The following is a 26,073-nucleotide window of genomic DNA, read 5'->3' on the forward strand; positions in this document are numbered from 1 at the left end:
TTGTGTCTTCTTCAATTTCTTTCATCGATGTCTTATTAGTTTTCAGTGTACAGGCCTTTCACCTCCTTGGTTAAAAAAAAGTAGTTTTTGTTTTAATCAATTGATGACAACCATTCCTCCTCCCCCAATTATTTTCTACATGATTGTCCTCATAAACATCCTTGAATGCAAACAAACATGTCACTCCTCCGGAAAAGATGACCACAATGACTCCAGACAAACTCAGTTGGCCAGGAGCCAAGGAGGGAGAAATTTACTCTGCTTGGGGAAGGCAGAGAATGTTTAACAGAGAAGACAATATTTGAATTAAGCCTTTAATGATTGTGTTAAACTTAGATAAATAAGAGTCTTCCTGATGGAAGGGCATTCCAAACAGAACATACAGCATGTGCAAAAGCCTGGGCAACTAAGAGGGTATGATATGTTTGGGTTATGGTCAGGGAGGAGAAAAGGATGTAGGAAAACAAGACTAAAGAGGAGGCTGTGCTCTGCATTATTTGCACTAGCTTGACTTTTGTAAGAATTTGACTTTGCATCCTTTACTGTAAGGGCAGCAGACAGCCAAGAGCACAGCAGCAGTATGGTCAGGTAGGTACTTGATGTTGATAACTAAAGTCTATAGTGTTTTGGTGGTAGAGAGACCCAATTAAGACACTAATGCCGTGCTTCGAGCAACAGATAATATATAAGTTAGGATGGAGCAAACGGGTCAGATTTGAGAGAGTTTACTAACAAGAGAAACAGGCAAACAGGCTGGAGAAAATCCTCCTCTTAAATGGGCTGTAAGAGCAAGTAAGTGGCATTTATTTGTGGAAGGGCCATTTCTGTGAAACAAAACGATACACTTTCAAGGAAATAACATGGAAACATGTTTAGCCATTATTTTGGTAACCTAAAGAATTTTCATTAACAGGTCCCAGTTCCACAAAATGCTCTTCTGGACACTTGCTCTCTTCCTGTTCAGATTTCCCACAGAAACTGAATACCCCAGTTATTTAGTGGAAACATAAGGATAAAAGGTGGATCCTGAGTAGTGCTCCTACCTTTCTACTCCAGACCACTTTGTCTTTCTCCTCCTAAATATGCTACCTGGGAAAGATGCATCAGCATTAGTGGAGATTCAACCAAATATATTTGAGAAATGTGCCAATAAAAAATGTTGGGAAATCAGTCCCAGACATTCAATGAATGGTTGTTGAATGGATGAATTAATCAAAGTTTGAATTCACCTTAATAATTTTTGACTTAAGCATATAAAATAAGATCAATAGAAAGGAAAAAATCTTCAATTAAAATTTTCTTATTTCATCTTTTACTGATGTAGCTAATGGGTCACTCCTGAAAAATACTCCAGCATAATACCAAATGGACTTCTACCCCTGTGCCTTATGCAATAGATATTTACAAATTTATTATTTAAATCTTCAAAATGAGCATATAATCAAGCATATTTAATCGTGTTATTTTTTCAAAATATCTTCTTCAAACTATCCTTTAAAATTCATCCTCTATACTTCAGTTTATTTAAAATTGAGCAATTTATTTTACTACTGATTTCTGAACCCCATCCCTGGTAGTTTAAAGGAAAAACAGTTTTTCTGTTATGTTTCAACAATTTGTATAGTTGTGTCTAGAATCATAATTAGTAATAATATCTGCTGTCTAAGGAGTACCTGCTGTGGATGGCGTTTTGAAAGTATTCTTTCAAATAAAAACAACCATACTGGCTGGGACAACCCCCATCTTCTTGAGGTGCATTGGGCAAGCAGGCGGTGCTGGGGAGGGGAGATGTTGCGGTCACTGTTAGTGACCCTGTGGTGCGTCTCTGTGGGACCAGGAACTTAAAGATAGCCAGAATGGCAGAAAATGGTGATAATGAAAAAATGGCTGCTCTGGAGGCCAAAATCTGTCATCAAATCGAGTATTATTTTGGTGACTTCAGTTTGCCACGTGACAAATTTTTAAAGGAACAGATCCACCTGGCTGAAGGCTGGGTACCTTTGGAGATAATGATAAAATTTAATAGGTTAAACCGTCTAACAACAGACTTTAATGTAATAGTAGAAGCATTGAGCAAATCAAAGGCAGAACTCATGGAAATAAGTGAAGATCAAACTAAAATTAGAAGATCTCCAAGCAAACCCCTCCCTGAAGTGACTGATGAGTATAAAAATGATGTAAAAAACAGATCTGTTTATATTAAAGGCTTCCCAATTGATGCAGCCCTTGATGACGTAAAAGAATGGTTGGAAGATAAAGGTCAGGTACTAAATATTCAGATGAGAAGAACATTGCACAAAGTATTTAAGGGATCAATATTTGCTGTATTTGATACCATTGAATCTGCTAAGAAGTTTGTTGAGACCCCTGGCCAGAAGTACAAAGACACAGACCTGCTAATACTTTTCAAGGACGATTACTTTGCAGAGAAAAATGAAGAAAGAAAGCAAAATAAAATAGAAGCTAAATTACGAGCTAAACATGAGCAAGAAGAAAAACAAAAGTTAGCAGAAAATGCTGAAATGAAATCTCTAGAAGAAAAGATTGGCTGCTTGCTGAAATTCTCGGGGGACTTAGATGATCAGATGTGTAGAGAAGATTTGCATATCCTTTTCTCAAATCATGGTGAAATAAAATGGGTAGACTTTGTCAGAGGAGCCAAAGAGGGAATAATTCTGTTTAAAGTAAAAGCTACGGAAGCACTGGATAAAGCAAAAGATGCAAATAATGGTAACCTACAATTAAGGAACAAAGAGGTCACCTGGGAAGTTCTAGAAGGAGATGTGGAAAAAGAAGCATTGAAAAAAATAATAGAAGATCAACAAGAATCCCTAAACAAATAGAAGTCAAAAGGTTGCAGATTTAAAGGAAAAGGAAAGGGAAATAAAGCTGCCCAGATTGGGTCTGCTAAAGGAAAAGTACAGTTTCAGGGCAAGAAAACTAAATTTGATAGTGATGGTGAACATGATGAAAATGGTGCATCTAGGCCAGTAAAAAGAGCAAGAGAAGAAACAGGCAAAGAAGAACCTTCATCAAAACAACAGAAAACAGAAAATGGTGCCAAAGACCAGTAATTTAGTAAACATTTTTTATTCATTTTAATTAGATTTTAAGCTGCTTTTGTCTTTGGAGGCTTTTAAAAAGAAAACCGAATTAGGTCCACTTCAATGTCTACCTGTAAGAAAGGACAATTTTTTTGTTGTTTAACTTGTCTTTTTTTGTTGTTGTTATTTTTATCCAAATGAGTATGTTTTTATGTATAATTCTGTTTGTGTTCTTTCAGATTATTCAAATATCAAAAGAAACATTCTTCCACTAAATTGCCTTTGTAATATGAGAATGTGTTAGCACAAAGTAATAAAATGTATACTGCATAAAAAAAAGAAACAACCATACTAAATAAATATTCTTTACCCATCTTTCAGATGGGCAAAAAGAGTGTCAAAGTGGTAAAGTAGTTCAACCAAGACCTCATAGTTCCCCAATTGTATTATGAGGCTCAAACGTAGGTCCGTTAGTCAGCAAAACCTGTATGCTTTCTATGACATCATTCTGGGTCCAGATTTTACCCCCCTTTTTTTCTATTTCATCTAAATGTTAACATGAACCCATAGTTGATATGTTGTTCTGTATTACTAATTCCTAGAATCTCTTACTTTACTAGTCTTTGCTCCTGAATCTCTATAGTTATGAATTATGAATGTGTATCAGTAACACATTCCAACTTGCATACCTTCCAACATGCAAGGAAAAGATATTGTAATCCCAGTTCTGTGGAATATTAACTTAGAAAACTATTTTTAAAGTGTTACCTAGATTCAGGAAATAACTATATACATTATTTTTATTACACATTTGAGAGATAGAACTATAAATAATGGTAAAAATTTTTACCAACAACGGTTTTTATAAAACCAAATATAAAAGTTTTACTTGATAAACATGGATAGCCAAATTAAAAAGTGAATAAAAGTGATTGCCCAGGCTTCCCTGGTGGCTCAGTGGTTGGGAGTCCACCTGCCGATGCAGGGGACACGGGTTCGTGCCCCGGGCCGGGAGGATCCCACATGCCGCGGAGCAGCTGGGCCCGTGAGCCATGGCCGTGGAGCCTGTGTGTCCGGAGCCTGTGCTCCGCAACGGGAGAGGCCACGACAGTGAGAGGCCCACGTACCGCAAAAAAAAAAAAAAAAAAAAAAGTGATTGCCCTCTCTTCTCTGCCCTAACCACCGCCTGCGCCCCCCCCCAAAAAAATGGGAGGGATTTTTGGTCCAAATCATCAGGATAATTGATTCAAACCTATTTCACTTTGTGATAGGAAACTTGTGTCTTACAATGAAAACTTATTGTCCTATCTGCAATGAAAGAATTGATATTCTTAATGTCCTTACACATTCTTTTTTATGTGAACATTTTAGGTGTATCAATATATGCATGAAACGATAACTGTTAATGGCTGTCCCGAATTCCGTGCCAGGGCCACAGCAAAGGTAAGACTTGAGTAACTTTAAAAATATACTTAACCCCAGTGATCTAGTAATTGACTGTGCGCGTGTGTGTTTCAGGTATTCTCGTGTGTACACTGTAAGAGAATTTAGACATCAGTGGCAGCCCAGAGTCTAGAACCAGTACTACTTCCCAGGTAAAAATCCTAATGGAAAATTGAACGTTTCTGCTGCTTCTGTAGCTTAAGAAAGGAGAATGATTTCATTAAACTCACTGAATGTTCATTTGGCACAAGCAAATCTGCTGGTTCACTGTATGAAATACTTTTGGTTTTCTGACACATTCCTCTGATCCAAAAGAACCTGTTCCCTATTCAACGCATGAAGATTTGTACAAGTCTAAAAGTTTGACTCAAGCTAGACATGACAAGAACTCACCTGATACCCACTGATGCAGGATTCTTCCATGTACTCAGCAGAGTAGCTGAATGAATATGACGTTGACCTAAAGGGAAGGTCTGTTACCTGTTTTGGTAGTGACCACATCTGCTCTTGAAAAACTCAAATCCAGAGATTGCAGAGACCTTCCAAATGAAAATGTTACAGCAGTAGGATCATGAAATTATCTGGAAAACAGACCATAGGAAATAATAGTTTTAAACTAAAATCACTAATGCGGTTCTTACTTTACAAGTACAGAAATGTTATAATAGATACACATTTGCTTTTTAAAAGCTTTTCTCTTTCTAATATGTATAAGAACTGCTGAAAATAGTCAGAATTTTCCATTTAATTCTTTTGTGTTACATCACCTCTGGTTTCTCTCCTGATTTTTCAGTTTTCATTCTGTAACTGAACACTATAGATTTGTGATTTTTTTTGTTTTTTGATTTTTTTAACCCAGGCAAAAAGAGGGTATTATTATCATTACATCATGCTTTGCTTGTACTGAAGTAGAACACACACAGAAAAATGATCCCTACATGGTTTAATTAAGGGGAAAGTGAATTATGTAGTGTTTTACCATTCTCATTTCTTATTCATGTAGAACAGCAGGATAGCAGCATAATGTTGCAATAGCACAATATTTTCTGGTTGTTTCTGGGCTGTCTGCATTGCATCCATGTCAGCCATTAAAATCTATGCATGACAGCAAGGTTTGCATGAGCAAATGCATGTAGCTAAAAACAAGCCATTATTTCCATATCATTCACTATCTTTCACTAAATGCAGACAGTAGCATAATGCTAAATTGATGTGATAATGCTGTGTGTGGAAAAGAATGTACAGTCGTTGGGAATCAATATTTTCACAGTGTTGAGTACATCACTTTATAGTAGGTATCTAACCAACTGTGGTTAAGGCAGTTTACCAGAGGTGGAAAATAAGAAGCAGGCAGAAGAATCTTTTCTTGATAGAAACTATTTAAATCTTCTCCATGGAGGGGAGGGGGGTGAAAACTAATGGTAAGTTGTTTCCTTCAACTTATTTTTTAAATTAATATATATGAATTTTAAAAGAAAGTTATATCCATATTAAATGATATTTTGTACATCTAGGTATAAAACCACGGACTGCTCATTTTGCCTACGTTACAGCAGTAGTTGAAATAGTAATGTAAAATATAGGGGAAAAAACCTGTGCCAGATAAGAGGACCTCTCATAATAATATGGAATATTGATATGAAATAATTATAATATGTTTGAATCTATTATTTTCTTTTAGCTTTTTTTCTTTTAGGCATTTTCAATTAAAAAAGAAAAAGAAACTAAATTTTCTAAGCCAGTGGTTTGGCAATAGCAAAATTCTAGATGTATTCACCAGTATATATACATATAAGTGCTCCTCAATGTATCGAATACATTTATGTGCAAACACCAAGTTAGACCGTGTGTCATACAAAGAAGTGGAAGCCACGATCTCGGCCATTCGGGTGCCCATGGTCAACATATACACAATATATACAGTAATTATAGTTTATGTACCATATGTAGGTATTATGTGTACCAAAGCTATTTGGAGTCCAAGAATAGGAAGATTTGCATCTAACCAAGGTTAGTGGGAAAGATTTTTATGAGGAAGGGAAATTTTTATCATAATGGGTAAGGTCTAGAAAGGTGGAAATATCAATAGTTGGGCTGAGCTTTACCAAAGAAAGGAATTATAAAGGACATCTAAATGAAGAAAGCCCCCTCCCTTTCGTGTTCTTTCTTTCACAGGAGAATGCTATAAAATAGGAGGAGTTGCCTGATCTACACACTGCAAATCATGTGATGAGCCTTATTTCCCTCGTTTTTATCACCAAATGACCATCTTTTCTTTCAGGCAACAGTTGCAGCTTTTGCAGCTAGTGAAGGCCACTCCCACCCTCGGGTAGTCGAGCTGCCAAAAACGGATGAAGGCCTTGGTTTTAATGTGATGGGAGGAAAGGAGCAAAATTCCCCCATTTATATCTCTCGCATCATTCCTGGAGGGGTGGCCGAAAGACACGGAGGCCTCAAGCGAGGAGACCAGCTACTATCAGTGAATGGAGTGGTATGTTCATAACATAATCAGAGGTTTTTCTCTCTAAGCACATTCTTGTTTTTCCCCTGCTGTTACTAAAGTCAATGTTGAAATCCTAGAACAAATCTTAATTTTGTGTCCAAACAGCTTCCTCAGCATTGATGGATATTAAGACTACAAAAGCAGTAATTTTATAGTTTTGGTGTCTCATTTTGTCTTGTTCAGGGATGATAAGTAGGACCTAGTGGGAAAATCATCCCAAGATATTATCCCAACTAGTAGAATTTCCCCCATATAATACTATAATTGAATTAATATTTAAAAGAACATAATTTCAAGTTACTTTTATTCAGTTATTATAAGCAAATATACACATTTAAAAAATAAAGCTAAAACTTCTCTATATATTTTTCATTTTCATTAAAGAGGAAGAATAATTTTAATATGTGTAATAATAACACATGGAAAAGGCTAATGCACAGATAATTCTGTAAGCCAGGTATACAGCTATAGTATAACAAAAATATATCAGCCTCTTTCCTGGAAATGTTTGATTATATTATCTATTCATCATATTTATTTTACTTTTCACATGAAGTTAAAACTAAGAACATACATTTTTTTCATAACCTCATATTCTTTGGATGCCGTTACCTCCACATGTAATAACGAGTTGTTAATGAAATGGCTTCATGTGAAATGAATAATTTTTCCCCATAACTTCTACTTAAATAAAAACTAATTAACCTAAAAGCATAAATTTCAGAAGTATAGATAGGAACATATCAAAGCTTACTTTTCTGTTCACCTAGGATCTGTCTTCTAAGAACTTAAGATTTTAAAAAATAAATTAGATTTGGGTTATTTGTGGCCATATTGATATCTGCTAAGGACATAATATCCAAAATAAATGAATTTGGAATGTGATATTTTGTTGGTAACTATGGAGTAAATTCTTCTATTTATATATTGCATTGTTTTTTTTTTAGCCTGATTAGTAGTTTTATAGGACCCAAAATCATTCATTCAACTCCACTGATCTCTGATGTACATCAAAATCATCAGTCCATGAATATTTTATTTCCCTTAAGCATTCCAATTCTAAAATTACCATTTCATTTACTTTTTTCTATGCAACAATGCTTTGAGATGAGCTTTTTATTGACCTTTAGATAACTATGACTTTTCAAAGCATGTTTCATAGTCAAGCTTGCTAGGAGGGGGCTCTAGAGCTAGGTCATGCAGTTATGTCACAGAGTAATCTGTGCCTCAGTGTATGAAATTACAATTTCTCTGAATATATTGGGTAGATCAAAAGAGAGTATAGATTTTAAAACATGAGAAGTACAAAAAAAGAACCAAAACTATATTAATAGCAAGTGTATACATATATAAAGGAACAGTAAATATATATCAAATCAATTTAATATGAGTTGACTTTAAGCTATCTGTCAAAAGGGCTAAAGAGCCTTTGTTTAACCCATACATTTGCAGGGAACCCAGCTACTGCCATTTCATAACCACTCATCCATTCCTTTCAATGACCATGTGACTTTATCTGGGAGTCTGCGGGAGGAATTGGAGCAGTGGAATCAGACACATCAGGCTCTACCACTCATTATCTATATTTTTATGGATTAATAGCCCCTAAACCTGAATTTTCTAATCTGAGTAAGGGGAGTAGTGACTAATTTGAAGGGCTCTGATAAAAATTAAAATGAGGCAAAATGTCTGTTGAGAGCTATCCTGTGATAATTTGATAGGTACGTGTGGTTACTGCAGAATGTTGAAAAGGGTTAGCAGTCCCCCTATGATATTGCTATCGCCAGTTATAAGTTTAAAAGCAAATTCTGCTACACATATAGGCATATTTTAGCAAACATTTACTAGCAAATAGGCATTAATAGTCTCATACAACCTCTTCCGTAAGTTTGATGACATCCTAGTTCTCTCTGCCCATTCAGATGTTCCAATCATCACCTTGAAAAAAAGGTTTACTTGAGGCAGATGAAACAACGTTCCAGAGCCATGATTTTGTTATCTTTATATTCAGCATCAAACAACCAGAAATTCTACTAGACTGACAGTTGGAAATAAGAAGCTTTAGTGTTCAACTTAGGCCACTGATCCTTTGGTACAGGCTGTGGGCCTCCTTAAGAGTTTTGTAACCTGGTCATGCAAAGGTGGGAGACGTCTCCAAAATCTTTAGTATTCCACTTATATTTAAAACCTTTAATTTTGTTGATTAAGTTCCATTTATAATGCTAGTTAATAAGTCACTAATTGTGCCAGTGGGAATCCATTTCTGACATACGTTGCTAATAAAACAAAGCATCAAGTTGGGTATAACAAATGCTTTTGTAGTGACCAACCTCTAGAATGTTGCCTTGGTAACACTCTATAATGTTTGCTGACCACCTAGACTGCTTTAAGCTTCTAAGTTTGGAGTTTAAAACTTTGTACATCTATATAATCAAACTATACACTATAAACTACCTATTTTAAAGTAGTTATAAGTAAGTTATATACATTTTAACAGTACTAATATTTATCAGATATTCATCAAAAGGTAGTTTTCCTTCTGTAAATGAGAAATTTCATGACCCAGTGGGTTTCCAATAGTCACACAAAGTAGTTAATCCAAGGCAACAACCCTGGGCTCCTAACACTGAATCCACAAGTCTTTTCAGGATAAATAATTCCAGGCAGATAGCAGTATTTAATGAAAAAAAAATTCTGTAATGGAAGGGCCAAAAAGAGAAAATGTTAGCAAATGATCAAATTTACACTTTAAAGTACCATTTGAGGAAATTAATAGGGAAGGTTTTCAGAACATGCCATTCTAAACTGAGAACAAATTTTGGAAGGAAGTGATTTGAAGGACTGAAGCAAACCTTACTACTTCAGTACAAGTACTCGGGGGAAAATTTCCTAGTGTCCTACTTGAAAAGTAAAGAAATTGTTGCATGGACCTTTAAACGTCTGAAAAGACACATGAAAAGATGTCTTAATTATGCATGTTTGTTTTTATGCCCTACCTGCTTTTAGAAAGGGTATATCATGATATCTGTAAAGAGTAAAATATGTTAATACAGAATCATTAACATGGCATGTTAGGTAATGACGTGGGATAGAAAGGAAGAAAATCAATAAATAGAAATAAAGAAAAGATACAGCAGTAGAGCAAGTACTTTTTTTTCTCTTAGCCTCTTAGAAATCAAAACAGAAGGGAACTTATAGCAGCTCAGCTATCATTGGTAGGGATTTTTTTCTATCCCTGAGTTCCAGGAGAAATTTCCCATGGGATTTTTACAAACGTGACATTGAATCACCTAATACAATTTTATAGAAAATGCAGAGGCTTTTTGCGCATGGCTACTTCTTAGGTCAACCCTCAGCAAAAACTTAGAGTTGAGTGCTCAATTAAAATTTAACGGTAACAGGAGGTCACAATGTTACAGTTAGAATTTATAGCTTTCTAATGATCTCCTTTTCACCCTTTTATACCGAAGTGTTTCATCAGCAATTTTGAAAAGGACCTAAAGGGCTGTATGTAAAGGTTACAGCCAACATGCAGCCAGCAGGGACAGTAAATACATTTAGTGATTGAGTCTGGATACAAAAATTATCGATAGGGCTTCCCTGGTGGCGCAGTGGTTGAGAGTCCGCCTGCCGATGCAGGGGACACGGGTTCGTGCCCCTATCCCGGAAGATCCCACATGCCGCGCAGCGGCTGGGCCCGCGAGCCATGGCCGCGGAGCCTGTGTGTCCGGAGCCTGTGCTCCGCAACGGGAGGGGCCACAGCAGTGAGAGGCCCGCGTACAGCAAAAAAAAAAAAAAAAAAAAATTATCGATAGAATGGTACAATAGGCCTAATTTAATAAGAATCTACATGAAGTCCTGCTCATTTGCCCAGAAAACTAGCTACCTATGTGCAGCATCAGGAAGGAATGGCTAAATAAAAAAACCTGAAAAAAAAAAAAAAAAAGCCCGGGGGATTTCAATTGGTTTCAAGAGAAAAATGAAGCAAGTTGAGGGGAAAAAAAGAAAAGCACAAAAATATGTTAATGTAATCATAGGGGCCATTAATACAAATATCATGTACAGACAGAGGAGGAGACTGGTCCAACTCTGAATATGCTGTTCAGCTCACACCCCACTGTACTTTGATCGTGGTTCCATCCTTGCAAAGAACAATAAGCTCATCCAGAGTCAAGCAGTCTTGTCTGGGAAGAAGGACTTGCCTTGTTTAGGGTAGAGAAGAGACTCAGGGGAACGGTGGCTGCCTTCACTTGTCCTCCATTGTGGGAAGCAGCAGATGGCAGAACCAAGACCAGTGGCTAAAAGCCACTGGGAAGGCAGATTACAGCTTATTATAAGAAAGGACCTTTAAACACATAGGGAGGGCCTCCCTGGTGGCGCAGTGGTTGAGAGTCCGCCTGCCGATGCAGGGGATACGGGTTCGTGCCCCGGTCTGGGAGGATCCCATATGCCGCGGAGCGGCTGGGCCCGTGAGCCATGGCCGCTGGGCCTGCGCATCCGGAGCCTGTGCTCCGCAACGGGAGAGGCCACAACAGTGAGAGGCCCGCATACCGCAAAAAGAAAAAAAAAAAAAAAAAAAAAAACACATAGGGAAAGACTGAATCGTGAGTCAGTATGTGCCCATCATTTGAAGTTTGAATCAGACATTAGAAGACTAACCAGCAAGAGGATTTCAAAATATGTGTACAATGTAGAGGGCTGGAACAGTTGGTCCCAAGGTCCCTTCTAACTGTGTGACTGTGTTTTCAGATGGGATTTTGGTGAGACTCCTAAATACCCCCCACACACACACACACACCCTCCTTATACAGGTAAGTAGGCTCTACATACTCTCTCTGTACCCTACTAATGAGACGTTTTTTCTTGAACAGAGCATTAGACATATACTACAATATAATGCTTTTTATTTATCTAGCATTTTACAGTTTATGAACAGTATTTACCTAAAATTCTCCCATTTGTTCCCCAAAAGTCTCATGAAATGGGTAGGGTCAGAGTTTGTTCTCTCTCGCTCACACACATACACACACCCAGAGAGAGAAATGGATACACACACATGTGCACACACAGGCCCACACCAAATACTCACACAAGAAGTGAATTTCAGCTTTATTGTGATCATAACCGATGCTTACCAAATGTAATAACTGGTTACTTAAAAAGTAAATCCCAATGAAATCTGAATAAGCTCCATGGATTGAGCCTATGTCAATGCCCTGGTTTTAATATTATACAGTTGTTTTAAAAGATGTTCATATTTAGGGAAGCTGGGTAAAGGGTGCACAGGACCTCCCTGTACATTTCTTTTTAACTTCCTGTGACTCAATCATTATTTCCTAATAATTTTTTAAAAGGGAGAAAGTCCCCAAGAATCAACCTGAAATATGATATCCTCCTGGTGCTGATGGGAGAGAGGACAGGTGGAGACAGGAAGGCACGGGCCAGAAAGATAAAATAAAAGCATAAGAACTTTAAAAATATGTCACAGTCAGAAGAGACCTTCATTAGCTCCTGAAATCCAGGCATTGTTTCAGAGCATCATTGGTAGGGAAATTGCAGTTAAATGTGCCCAGCTCTGTAGTTAATCCTAAATAAAGCTGTTGATACAGTGTATGAACAGTGCTAATTGATTTTTAAGCATAACAGATGGATGAGTAAAACTTGAGGGATGGAACAGCATAAATTGTTTTCCTGGAATCTGACTTTTCTCCCATTTTATAAATACCTAGGCCAAGTTAAGGGTGAGTCCTCACAGCCCAAATTATTTATGCAGAAAGGCTCTCAGGTGTGGAATGAGGATGAAACATAAATTAGAACTGTCTAGATCTGAGCTCTGTGAACCTACAGCATCCCAGATGGGAAATCTGTATTAAATCTTACTTATCTGTTATCTGAACAAAGAGAAAATATACATAAGAAGATATTTTTAATTACTATGGAATACACTATAAGATTTCTATGGAAATTTAAGCTCTACGTTAAAAACACATGCCCCATTGACAGCAGTAATTTTTGTTCATTGCCTTCAGTCTTAGAACAGCACCTATCGACATAGTCAAAGCTCCATATGTATTTGTTTAACTCCAGGCACCACTGTAAGCACTTTACATATTGAATCTATTATTTCCTCATAATGATCTTTTGTGGTAGGTGCTCTTATTGTCACTCTTATTTTACAAATGAAGAAACTGAGGAAAGCGAGATCAAATGACTTGCCCAAGGTTGTACAGCTACTGAATGACAGAGGTGGAGAGTCTAACCTGGGCAGTCTGGCCTTTTTCATCCTAATTTAAGGGTAAATAAATATCTTAGCCCTTAAAAGATAAGTATTTTCCTGTATGGTATAGAAATGATCAAGTGGTTTTTTTGTTTTGTTTTGTTTTTTTAACTTTTATGGGTTTGCATAAGCATTTTTGGTTGGGAGAGGGTCTGTTGTTTTTCTGTTTCTCATAAAGGGCTTTGACCTTTAAAAAGTTAAGAACCATTCCTAAAAAACAGTAGCATTTTGGGAAAGGAGGCATTTACTTGAATTCAAACGGCTCAGAATCCTGAGGGGGTGCAGAGAGTTTGGTATGAATGTGTTTGATGGTTCCATCCCTGCCTAACCCATCACTTCACCTTGTGTCAGGCACAGAAAGCACAGGGCCAGAGTGTGCCCAGAACAGCCAGTGACAGCCCTGATCCACACCCACTCTAGGGGGTCCACATGGCTGTTAGAGGGAAGCTGTACAGGCATAAAGAGGGGGAAGGCAAAGCAGAGCCTCAGCCTTTGGGTCCCTGTAGAGGCCTGGCATGAGCATCCCTAAGTTCTAGGCTAGGAGGCCTCAAGTAAAGCTATTCTCAAATTCTCTTTGCCAAGGGGTTGTTACCAGATTCTTTACCTTGCTGGGCAGCTGAGTGCGAGATTGTTTGGGTTATAATTAAATAGGAGTGCAAGCCGGAATTTCAGTTAAGTGCTGGAAATTTTTGTTCCCTGAATAATTTCATGGGACACTCCACTCACAATTGTGAAGGCTCCAAGACAAGTACGATTATGTTGCCTTAACCCAGTCACTTTAGGAATGGCACAAACAAGGCAACATAATCCAGTATATTTTGCAACATCGAACAGGCAGTGTTCCAGTCCCCTTCATTCTGAGTTGGCTCGTGATAGATCTTCTCACTTAAAAAGCAGAATAGAAGAATATTGTGCTATCCCAACTGAGCAGGTAACAATAGCTCACAGGCCAGAACTGCTACATTCCCGCCCTGCGGTTTCAGCCTACAGGAATGGGCACCAGGTACATTAGCTCTCAGACGTTAATAGACCAACTTGAGCTTTGAGCATATCCTGAGGCTGTGCTGATGAAATTGACCGAAAATGTATCAATGCCAGAATACACTCACACTTAGCACGTATCAAAGTACAAGTCTCTATATGCTGGAAAGCATTCCCACCCATGGGGTCAGACTGACCTAAATCTCTATTTAGATTGCTAGTAATGGGTATTTGACTATTCAGTTCTCTTCTGGTACAGTCTTTTTTGTAGTTATTTTTACCATTTGTTGTTTGTGTTTTTCTCATTTTGTGCTATTTTAGCAATATTTTTCATTCATTCGACAATTATTTGTAAAGCACTTATTATGTGACAGCTGCTAAGCAGAGACCTGGGTATAAATGTGAACAAAAGAGAAAGGGTTATAACCTTCATGGAACTTTCTGTCTGGTAAAGAGTAGAAAAATAGTGATGATGATAATAATAAACATACAGGCATACCTTGTTCATTGTGCTTTGCAGATAATTGAGTTTTTTACAAACTGAAGGTTTGTGGCAACCTTGCATTGTAAGATGATGGTTAGCATTTTTTAGCAATATTTTAAAATTAAGGTATACATATTTTTTTAGACATAATTCTATTGTACACTTCATAGATTACAGAGTAGTGTAAACATAATTTTATATACACTAAGAAACCAAAAAGTACGTGTGACTCACTTTATTGTGATATCTGGTTCATTGTGGTGGTCTGGAACCAAACCCTCAGTATCTCCAAGATATGCCTGTATACATATCCATGTATGTGTAACTGGTGGTATAGCCATCACTTATCCCAGCATAAAGGAAATTCCCCCAGAGATTCAGTTCATTTCCACACTGGTCAGAGTAATGAGATTTTTACTCTGTGTGTATTAGTTTCTGTGGCTGCTGTAACAAATTACCGCGAACCTGACGCCTTAAACAATAGAAGTTTATCCTCCCACATTTCTGGAGGCCAGAAGTCAGAAATCAGTTTGAGTGACCCCAAACCAGGGTGTTAGCAGGGCTGGACTCCCTCCAGAGGCTCTAGGGGAGAGTTTGTTTCTTGCTTCTTGCAGCTTCTGTGTTGAATCTCCCTCTACTTCTTTCTTACAAGGACACTTCTGATTGCATTTAGGGCATTTAGATAAATCAAGGTAATCTCATCTCAAAATTCTTAAGTTGATCATATCAGCAAGGACCCTTTTTCCATACAAGGCAACATTTACAGTTTCCAGTGAATAAGACCTGATGTCTTTGAAAACCATTATTCTAAATTCAGAGGGCTTACAAGTTTCCAGGACTGTGGAAAGGGATTGCTTGTCCACAGACCATGAGCACACTGGTTTTCCACTCTCAGGACAGTATGTGCTGAGTATTTTCCACCTACTCCTGGTTCTGACAATGCAACTTTCTTTTTCCCCTCCCACTTGGAATACTTTTCTCCTTTTACTTCCGCCTGTAATAATCAGTGAAGCTTTTCATCCTTCTCTTCCTCCTGCCCCCCGCCCCCCGGCCCCAATCTCTAGTCTTTGGATAACGGGGGTGGGGGGTGGGGGGGGAAATGCATTTCTGCCTTACTGTCAAAGTCAAAGTCTTTCAGCTATTTCTGAGTTCTTTATTTGCTCTGTAGATGTAAGCTGAAGGAAGCAAAGGGGGAGGGGAAGTACACAAAAAACACAAATTTATATCAATACTTCAGAATATAACACTGCCTCATAATGAAGTACTATAACAAGTGTTAAAGGGGAAAAAGGAGAAGAAAACAAGGTGCCGTATAAAAGAATAAGAGGAGCTCCTTTTAATAGTGTTAGGGGTAGCCTCTTTGAGGGGTGACATTTAAGCTGAGACTAAGGGCAAGGATGAGTCAGTCATCATCAGAAGAAAGAGCTTGTGTGAAGGTATCCAGGCAAGAAAGTCCATGACTTGTAGTGTAGGATTATTACCTACCAGGGTTCTTGGCCTTCCTTAATCAATAGAAATTGATAAGAAACCAGACAAGAAATTCAGGCAAGACTTTACTGGGGCCCCTGCTACAGCAGGGAGGAGCGAAAGTAAGTAACAGGCTCCCTTGCTCGCTCCCCAAGGAGGGGCGAGCTCATTCCTATATGGGGTGAGAGTAGGGGTGTGTCCAGGGGTCTGGCCCGAGGGATGGCTTAGGTGCTCTGCCCACCCCTTTGGTGGTGTTGAGTGCAGGGGGCATGCGCAGTACCCTGCTTTTGCTCCCAACATCTTGTTTTTGCTCCTGGCTCTTCAGAAATAGCAGTGGGATTTGGTCCTTTTGTATCTTGTTGTCCATAATTTGCCCCAACTGTGCATGCACGCAGTTATTTTTGGTCCCTTATAGTTTCTTTGTATTTTGTTGCTGGAGGAGATGTTTGTCCAGGTGCAAGCCCTGCAGCAAAGGGTCCCAGTCTCAGGTCCCAGCCTGTCTCAGGATTGGCTGAGAGACTGGGTCATGGAGAGTTGGATAAGATGAGCTGAAGAGTGGTGGGAGCCAGATAGGGCAGATTCCTATAGGTGCTACCAAAAAGGTTATATTTTATTCTAAGTGCAATGGGAATCTCGATGTTGTCCATCAATTCTGAAATCTGGTGTTATGCTAAGAATTTCTGATACCTACTATGGCTAGTCACTAAAAACTGAAGTGTCTTATACTTTTTCTGTTTTAGTGTAGTATTATTATTTTTTCTATATTGAAATTTTCTTACTAAACCCTTAAACCACTTGAATAAGATCTGGCATCTGATAACTTTAGAAGTAAGTAGTTTTCTGTCTTTTTATCGCTACTTTTAATGGAAATTAGAAAACTTTTACTTTATTGTCAATTGATATTTTCAACATTTCAAATAAGTCATTACATTTCAAGTTCTTATAGTTTCTGAGGAGTTTAAGGATAGTCTAACCATAATATGACCATTTACAATTTGGGGACTCTATTTCATCATCTGTAAAACAGAGATAATAATATCTTTCTCACATGGCTGATCTGAAGATTAAAATAAGAGAAAGTGTGTGAAAGTGTCTGCCACTATGGCAGGTATCTTTTGAAAACCCAATAGCTGGGACTTCCCTGGTGGTGCAGTAGTTAAGAATCCGCCTGCCAGTGCAGGGAACACGGGTTCGAGCCCTGGTCCGGGAAGATCCCACATGCCACAAGGGAACTAAGCCCGTGTGCCACAACTATTGAGCCTGTGCTCTAGAGCCCACAGGCCACAACTACTGAGCCCATGTGCCACAACTACTGAAGCCCATGTGCCTAGAGCCCATGCTCCGCAGCAAGAGAAGCCACTGCAATGAGAAGCCCGTGCACAGCAACAAAGAGTAGCCCCCGCTCGCCACAATTAGAGAAAGCCCATGCACAGCAACGAAAACCCAAGACAGCCAAAAATTATAAATAAATAAATAAATAAATAAAATAATTTTTAAAACCCCAATAGCTGCTAACTATTAATTGTTATTAACTGTTAATATAAATTTCTTTAAGGCAGGTAATAGTCTCCTTCCTATCTTACAGTTTTCTTGCACGTAGATATAAAGCTCAGACTAAGTCATTTCCTCTGCTCTGTTTATTTTCAAGAGACAATAAAAGTCTCTCATTAAATATTCTAATTTCAGAGGCAGTTAGCTCCCACTCATGTCCTGTTGATTATTGGCAAGTCATTGGATTTTTGGGTGTCCTTACATCTGTAAAACTGATGTAACGAGAGCGTCCTATCTACCTTTGCTAATGAAGGTAAAAGAGAGAATTGATAAATATAGCACTGGCAAAAATATGACTTTATCTTTCCACAAAAATATAGCATTATTGCTGTATATTATTATTAAACAGCCTTTTCATCAAACGCCTAGATGGATGTCTTCATAGTTCTTGTGGCAGCAAAGTCTTAATTTACAAAAGCAGAAAATGTAAACAGAGTAAGGATCCTTCTATTGGCTGAGAAGTAAGCGATTCACCTTGAAGGAATACAGTGTTGCCTTCAAGTTCTGTGCTAGGTCACATTCTGGCATCATTTATGCTTTATGAAACTCATCAAACCCAATTACCAGTTATTGTTTTAACCATTATTGGAGAAACCAATTTCTGTTGCCTAAAAGCTATGCTTTATGATTCGATTTAAGCCCAACTTGCTTGAGAAGGACCATTCTTCTAACTTACTAAATGTTGGCCTGGAGACTACTGGTACCAGCCTAAAGCAAATTCGGAATGTTGTTAATATAACCACAGCTTCATAGGTGTACCCAATGAAATGCAAACCAAGTTAAGTCTCAGAGTTTGTACAGTTTTATAGAATGGATTTTGATCTTGTTCCTGATTATACACTCAAAGAAAGAAGACACTGATACAGATGGGAATCAAATAACACTTCATGAGCTACATGTGATTACTGGGAGGTTCACGTAACATGCCCAAACTTTTTTTTTTTTTTTTTTTTTTTTTTTTTTTTGCGGTGCGCGGGCCTCTCACTGTTGTGGCCTCTCCCGTTGCGGAGCACAGGCTCCGGACGCTCAGGCTCAGCGGCCATGGCTCACGGGCCCAGCCGCTCCGCGGCATGTGGGATCTTCCCAGACCGGGGCACGAACCCGTGTCCTCTGCATTGGCAGGCGGACTCTCAATCACTGCGCCACCAGGGAAGCCCTAATATGCCCAAACTTTAACTCAAATGTTAGTTGCTGAGCCTCAGCTATGGGAAATTCAGTGAGAGAGTCTTAGAAGTTGTGGTGCCAGAGCCACAGTTTCTAAGTTCTGCCATGGGGTGTGGACAGTTTTAATGAAGTTGCAAAGTGTCTCATATTGAACCATAAGCCTTCCCTCCTTGGTTTGCTCTGTCTTCTCATAGATACAGAATCATTCGTTGGTAACTTTTTTACTGCTGACTTTACTCTGAAATGTAAATTACATTGTAGCCCTTCAGTGGCACCTAAACACTTCTCAGAAGTCATGTTTTTATTCATAGGTGTGCCTGTTATCACCAACAACTATGCAAGTACGGTGTAGCCTAAGACTTAGGAAGGTAACTTTGCATATGAAGCAAGGCACTGAGACTTTACATCCTGGAGTTAAAGTCTGAATATGTTGCAATTATGTTTTTGACTGAGCATGAATTTAAGTCTCTGCAAGGCTGGTATGCACAAGATTTGATCTCCTAAAATCAGCCTGAGCCTAGCTTATCACCCAGCACCTGCATCTCAACTCAGCTTTTTCGTTCTGAACTCGTCACCACATATGCAGTAGTCAGTACATATTCAGAAATATAGTAAAATGTGACATTAGAAAACTTGAGGATTCTAGACAGTCACTGAGCTTCTACTTCTGAAAGCCAAGGGAGCATGATGCTGTAATAGGTTTGGTTTTGTAAAAGTAGATTTGGCTCCCCTTAGCGTAGGAGTGATAAATTTGACTACAGTGGGGACCAAGAGAAGATTATATAAATGAATGGAGAGATGACCAAGTGGGAACTGTGGCAATCTAGAGAGGAAATATCCCAACGCAGTTCCAGCCATTTATTGCCACTGGCTAATGTGGACAGTGTTGGCGGACAGTTCAGAATTTTTAAAAACAAAAAACACCTTCTGGCTTTGTAGAGGAGATGATATATAAGTAGAATTTTAAAAGGATAAATAGTAGTTATCTATAGAAATGTCGGTTGATGGAGGGTTTACTCCAGGCAGAGGAGACAACATAATGCACAAACGTAAGAAACAGCATGATGTCTGTAGCAAAAGAGTAAGGCAAAGTGTGGTGGGCTTGGCTGTGGAGGGGTGGCCAGGGGCCATATCGTAGTGTGCCCCATAAACCATGATAAGTCGTCTGGACTTAGCATTTGAAGGTGGTAGGAAATGGCCAACATAACATGTTTTTTTTTTTGCATTTAGATAAGTTGGTCTGGCCACTGCCAGCATGTGGGAGTGGGAGTATGTGAAGGAGTGGAGAAAAAACTGGACGTGGGGAGATCAACTAGGAAACTCCTAGGAGTTTTGGAGAGACATGATGAACGTCTTGCAAGAAAAGAATTAGGATGGAGAGAAAGGAAGAGATTTCAAAACTATTTTGGAGGTAATGGTACTATAAGCAAGACCTGGTGGTTGACTAGATGTGAGAGGTAAAGGAGAGGGAAGTACCCAGGAAGTCCTAAGTTTCTGGCATGGTTCCTGCCTCTTGTGGATACAGGAGAAAAGGTGTTTCAGGCTGAGCTCTCAGGAGGACTTGGTGACCTCAGGTCAGAGGCGGGAGCCCGGAGGCATCATGGACGAATGTAAAGAAAACTGCATTTCGGGGCCTAAGAGTACAGTTCCACTTGGTGATGGTCCAAAATGTGTTCTAGTGACTTGGCAATTAAAAAAAAAAAAAAAAAGGTGTTTCAGGCAAGAAAGTGAGGTGCCCATTACTCAGCAAATTGTGGTTGTCTGCAGGTCATCCATGTGAAAGTATACAAAATAGAACGATTTCATCTGGTTTTGGAGAGGGCATAGGTTTTAGGCCGCGGGTAATTTTAAATGAATTAACTGAGCTCTAGCAAACTGGCAGCATTTTAAAGTAGAAGACTTTATTTTTTAAAAAAATTCTGCTTCGTAAACTTTTCACTAAATTAATTTGTCTTGATCAGAGTTTCTCAACCTTAGAACAGTTGATATTTTAAACTGGATAAGGCTTTGTTGGAGAGGCTGTTCTGTCTATTGTAGGATGTTTGGCCGCATTCCTGGCCAGTCACACTCCCCCACTCCAGTGGTGACCAACAAAAGTGTCTCCAGATATTGCCAGCTCTCCCCTGACGGGTGAAATCATGCCTGGTTGAGAATCATTTTCTTAGACTAAACTGGTCCAATTTCAAGGAGACTGATACAAACCAAATATTAGGTGCACCATTAAAATCTAAATTGCATACGTTATACCCTGTATGGTGTATGTGAATAGAATGGACTTCCACCAAATCATAGCATGCACGGAATTTCACAAATGAGGCCAATTATTGAGAAGAGACTTTATCTAAGGCTTGTCTCTGAATTGAAGATCTGTGAGGAGAAGCCCTGCAGTTGACCCTAATTACCTTCTATGACAAAGGCAAGGAGATTGACCGCTCACCATTATTGAACCTGTCTCTACAGGCAAACAGTATTTTAAGAATACCACTTTGAAGGCTTCAGTCCGACTGCCAAAAAAGAATTATTAACCACGTGCCATGTGCTTAGCACTGGGAAAGGGACAGTTTAAACAAATAATAGCTTATACCCTAAAGGAGCTCACTTCTATCTAATTCTCCTAGAAACATCAAGTTAAGTTTTTCATAAATAGAGAGGACCACATTACTTATAATTGGCCTGAGCTGTAGGTTTGGGTGATTTGGAGAAATTGTTTGTCAATTTGTCACAAACAGAAATATGCTAAGGCCTCGCCACTTTTCTCTTCTGCCTAAGTCTAGAAGGCACAGTATCTATTTGACTACTCAGTAAAGTCTAAAAATGAAGTCTTCAGGGTACCAGAGCCCTCTGAGTTTTACAGCACATCTGAAATAAGGCTGGCCACAAGGCTAGGAGTGGGACAGCTGCTAATCCCGAAATTCTCTTTATTTTTGTGCCCATGATCTGTTTAAATTTTTTTAAAGTTTATATTAAATGATCATTATTATGTTGCTCTTCACTCTTATACAATGTTAGAAGCAATTTTAAATATTACTGACCAGGATGTAGTAATTTCTAGCTAATTACCACAGGGACCCATTGCACACATAATTTCACATGGGTCCTGTTTTGTTGGATGCAGTTGGCAAGAGGTATAATGCAAAGCTGTCTGATGCTAGTTATCAGTTCACACATCATTTTATGGTGTCAACATTGTAGGTATTAAAATATTTTTTCCTCCAGTTGCATTGAATATAATTTTGCACATATTTTGAGTGTTCCACAAAGTACCCCAATCACTTAAACCTGCTTGGCCTCTAATAAATTTATTTAATTTTTAAGGAAATCATCGAGAGTTTATGTGGAATTTTTTAGTAAGCATGTTTGATTATTCTGTGAAGAAAACAAGGCAAATATAGTCATTAAAATTCCCTCTGACGCACTTTCAATTATTTATAGGGACGTGAGTAACCTAAGTTGAACTTTTAGCTTTACCTCTCTTCGTTGTGTTACTCTTCTGAGATCAGACCATGATCACCTGCTCAGCTACTGAACCAAACCCTAAGTTTGAGAGCTACTAAATAGGGAAGTATATTGACAAAACATACGTAAATGCCCTGCATCTGGAGCACATATGTGGCCAAACGAGGTTGTACAACATTGCCTGGACATAGTCTTAACATGCATTCATTCATTCAAAAAGTATTTATTATCAACCATAATAAAGATTAAGGAGGATAGGGGGTGTCAGGGTAGAGAGAGGAGGGTGCGCTGCTGGGCAGAGTAGCCTCAGTGAGAAGGTGGTATTTGAGAAGAGGAATCAAGGAGATGAGGCGGGGGGCGCCGCATGAGTATCTAGGGAGGAACATTCCAGGCAGAGGAAAGAATCAATGCAAAGTCCCTAAGATGGAAGAGCACTGGCATGTTGGAGAAGAAACAAAGAAGGTAGAGATGAATTTGGCAGTAGCAGCTCACAGTTTTAATTTTTAAAGTTTTTGCTAATGAAAAATATGCAACTTTTCAAAAATGTGTCTTCCACTCAATGTATATGCCACTATATTAATGGTAGTTTGAAAATCCCCAAACACTAGGTGTAGAAATAAAGCAGGCAGCCCTTTAAGTGTAGTAACAAAATTGACTTTTCTGTAGTAACAGAAAAGCCTTCCCTTGAGAGCTTACAGGCCAGGCATTTCCTAAGCACTCTAAATGCACTGGGCAAATTAAGTCTCACAAACTAATTCAATGTAATTTATGGAGTTTACGAAGCAATCTGGTAACTTCTCTGAACCTTAGTTTCCTCACTGCTAAGAGATGGTAATAATAGTGGCTACCTTGTTTTTACGTTTTGGTGTTTAAGTGGCGTAACATAGTTCCTGACACATAGTAGGTACTATATGAATTATTTAAATTAATTAATTATAAATTATTTACTTACTATATAAATTAATTGTGTTGATTGTTACTCCTAGTTCATAATTAAGGGGGCAGCCATTGGTTTAAATAAGAAATCATTATGTTTTCTCTGAGAAGTGACAACATAGTTAAGTTACAGGTTTGTTGATGAACATTAATCCATAAAACTTAGATATTTATTCATTCATTCATTTGGCAAAATATTATTGGGCCTGGTATTGTCTTAGTCACCAGTGAAATAAAAAATAAAAACCCCTGATTTCACGCTTACAGGTATGGGGAGGAAATAGGCAGGGAAGAAGACTATCTTTGCAACATAGGTTATTTTGTAAATAAGGATAAGTATGGAGTTCCATGGGAGATCATACCAGGGGCATCTAACCCAGGCATGGGAGGGCCAGAGACGGTTCCTTCTGTGAAGAAAACTCATAGGCAAGTAGGGTAGGTGGATGGAGGCAGCAAGGAGCATGAAAGGGCCACCTCAGAGTAAACCATGCTAGAGTCCAGGCACGAGAGAACGTGGCCAGGCCAGTTCTTCCACTTGAACCCTTAAGAGTTGGCAAATGAGGCTAAAAATGTAAGCAGGGCCCAGATTGTAATGAGGCACACTGGACTGCAAAGCTAGGGCTGTATCTGAGCAATATGGGGATTTAGACGGATTTTAAGCAAGAGAGTGATACGATCAAATATGCATTTTAGAAAGACTGCTGTGATTGCAATGTGAAGAGTGGTCTAGAAGGGGCTGGAATTTGAGGCGGGGTAACCAGGGGCAGATATAACTTAATGTTTGAATGAGAGAAGGAACAGGCCTCATTATGAACCTGCGATGTAGGGGACAGCTATGTTTCTTTGTTACAATACATTGTTATTTGGGGAAATGCGAGGAGAGGATCAATAATAATCCTACTAAAGGAGAAACATAAAACCAACGCATTTCATTTGCAAAAGAATTTCTAGGTCGACTGATTCGTAACTCTCTCTGGGGTCTCACATCTGTCAGCCTCGAAATCACTGCAGTTTTTCGTCTTAGGAGCCATTAGTGAAAAACAAAAATTCAAACATGCAGTGTTTCATAATTCTCCTTCACCAGTTCTTAGTCAAACATCATCCTCAATTTATATCATTCACACTTAAACATGAATGATCTAGCAGGTCATGTAACTAAAGCTAGCATGGACAAATAAACAACCAAGAGTTAACGGAGGAAAGGAAACCACAGGTTTCAGCAAATTAACGATGCCAGGAGAAAAAGCGTTCGGTCCTGACTGAATGGAATTTGGGTGGCCTTCCCTTATAATTGGGGTTTTGAAGCTCCCACAAACCACACTTCTACGTCCATAATTCCTGAGGTAATGTAGCTAAAACCCCTTCATTTCACCTAAATGGCCCAGGCAATTGCAGTTATAATTTATTTTTTGCTCAAATTACCTCAAAGCTGTGCCTCAAAGCACTTTGAAAACAAAAGTATCCTTTGTCCCACCTTCTTCAGTTTATTCTAGAATGACTCACTTTCCTCATGTTGATTCTGGGCTACAGTAGTTATACAAGAAATATGTGAATGCATCCTTATAAAATTTCCAAAGAATTCAATGTTAAAAAACTGGTCAGATTTTTTTTAAAAGCCTCTTTAATCATTTTCCTCTCCATCACTCCATTCCAGTTCCTTCCTCTCCCCCCACCCGAGGAAACACCATGATGATGGGTATTTATCCAAGTGTTTTCCTTTGCACGCAAGTACACACACACACACACATATATTCAATTATTTAGTTATTTTTAGATATAAAGTGTATGAGACAATATAGAGCCGTGATTAAGAGGCCAGGCTTGGAGACAGATTTGTTACCCATTAATGGTGCGCCCGTGGAAACTTACTGTTCTTCAGTTTCCTCATATATAAAATTGGGATGATAACGTTACATACCTCACCAGGTATGTAGGAAGAGTCACTATTTTGATAAATTTAAAGCACTTAGAACAGTACCTGATAGTAAACACTCAATGAATGTTAGTCATTATTTTAAGTTTTTAAAATACACTAATATTTTCATATATACTTATTTTTCTGTGACTTGCTTTCTCAGAACTATGTCTTGGATATCTTGTCTTCTCAGTACATACTTATGTTTTTTAATCTGCTATATAGTCTTCCATGGTATGTGGGTACCAGAGTTCATTCAACCATTCCCCTGTTGATGGACATTTAGCTTGTTACCCAATTGGTTTTTTTGTTTTGCCTCATTTTGTTATTGTGAACACTGCTTCAACGAAAATCTTTATGTATATGAATGACTATTTTTCTAGGGTGAATACTGATAGGTGGCAAACCAGGTTAGGAGCACAGGGGCACACTTTATTTTAATAGATGCTGCCAAATTGACCCCCAGCTTCTATTGCCAATTGTATGAGAATAAAAATTTCCACCAAATCCTCAGCAATAGTTATCAATTTTTAAAAATAAGTGAACAATTTTTATTGCATTCTGGATTTAATCTGCGTCTCTCTAATTAATATTAAAGTTGAACATCTTTTACCTGAGAACTTTATGAGAGGGAACTAGTCATACAAAATCCTGGCAGGAATGAACCAGGCATGTATAATACAAAAAAGAACTCCAGTGTAATTTGGGGTTTGAATGAGGGGGAGAGTCTTAGAAGGTGGAATTGGAGAGGCCAGCTGGGAGTGGAGAGTAAAGGTCTTTACAGGCCATTGTAAGGTGTTCACACTTAATTTTGAGCAAGAAAATAACATATTAGAGAATAAGTGCTATTTG

The 26,073-nt window shown here is 38.4% G+C and overlaps 2 protein-coding genes across 8 annotated transcripts in view; both read left to right on the forward strand.

The window, feature by feature from the left end:
• The window catches only part of LIN7A (lin-7 homolog A, crumbs cell polarity complex component), a 245,147-nt gene that overhangs the window by 196,549 nt on the left and 22,525 nt on the right, over window positions 1-26,073 (forward strand). For 6 of the 7 annotated variants that reach the window (XM_081249927.1, XM_081249932.1, XM_081249928.1 and 3 more), the window contains 2 exons: window positions 4,416-4,487; window positions 6,769-6,978. In XM_081249927.1, the coding sequence (XP_081106053.1) occupies window positions 4,416-4,487; window positions 6,769-6,978 (282 nt within the window). Of the gene's footprint in view, window positions 1-4,415; window positions 4,488-4,562; window positions 4,640-6,768; window positions 6,979-26,073 lie in introns of all 7 variants that reach the window. The other variant, XM_081249933.1, reaches the window with a different exon arrangement.
• Window positions 1,791-3,300, forward strand: LOC308624986 (lupus La protein homolog). Its single transcript, XM_081248814.1, has one exon. The coding sequence runs from the start codon at window positions 1,857-1,859 to the stop codon at window positions 2,841-2,843; it is 987 nt and encodes a 328-aa protein (XP_081104940.1). The 5' UTR covers window positions 1,791-1,856; the 3' UTR covers window positions 2,844-3,300.

Source organism: Mesoplodon bidens (genome assembly GCF_964165515.1).
Source record: "Mesoplodon bidens genome assembly, chromosome: 11".
In the NCBI taxonomy this organism is placed as follows: Eukaryota; Metazoa; Chordata; class Mammalia; order Artiodactyla; family Ziphiidae; genus Mesoplodon; species Mesoplodon bidens.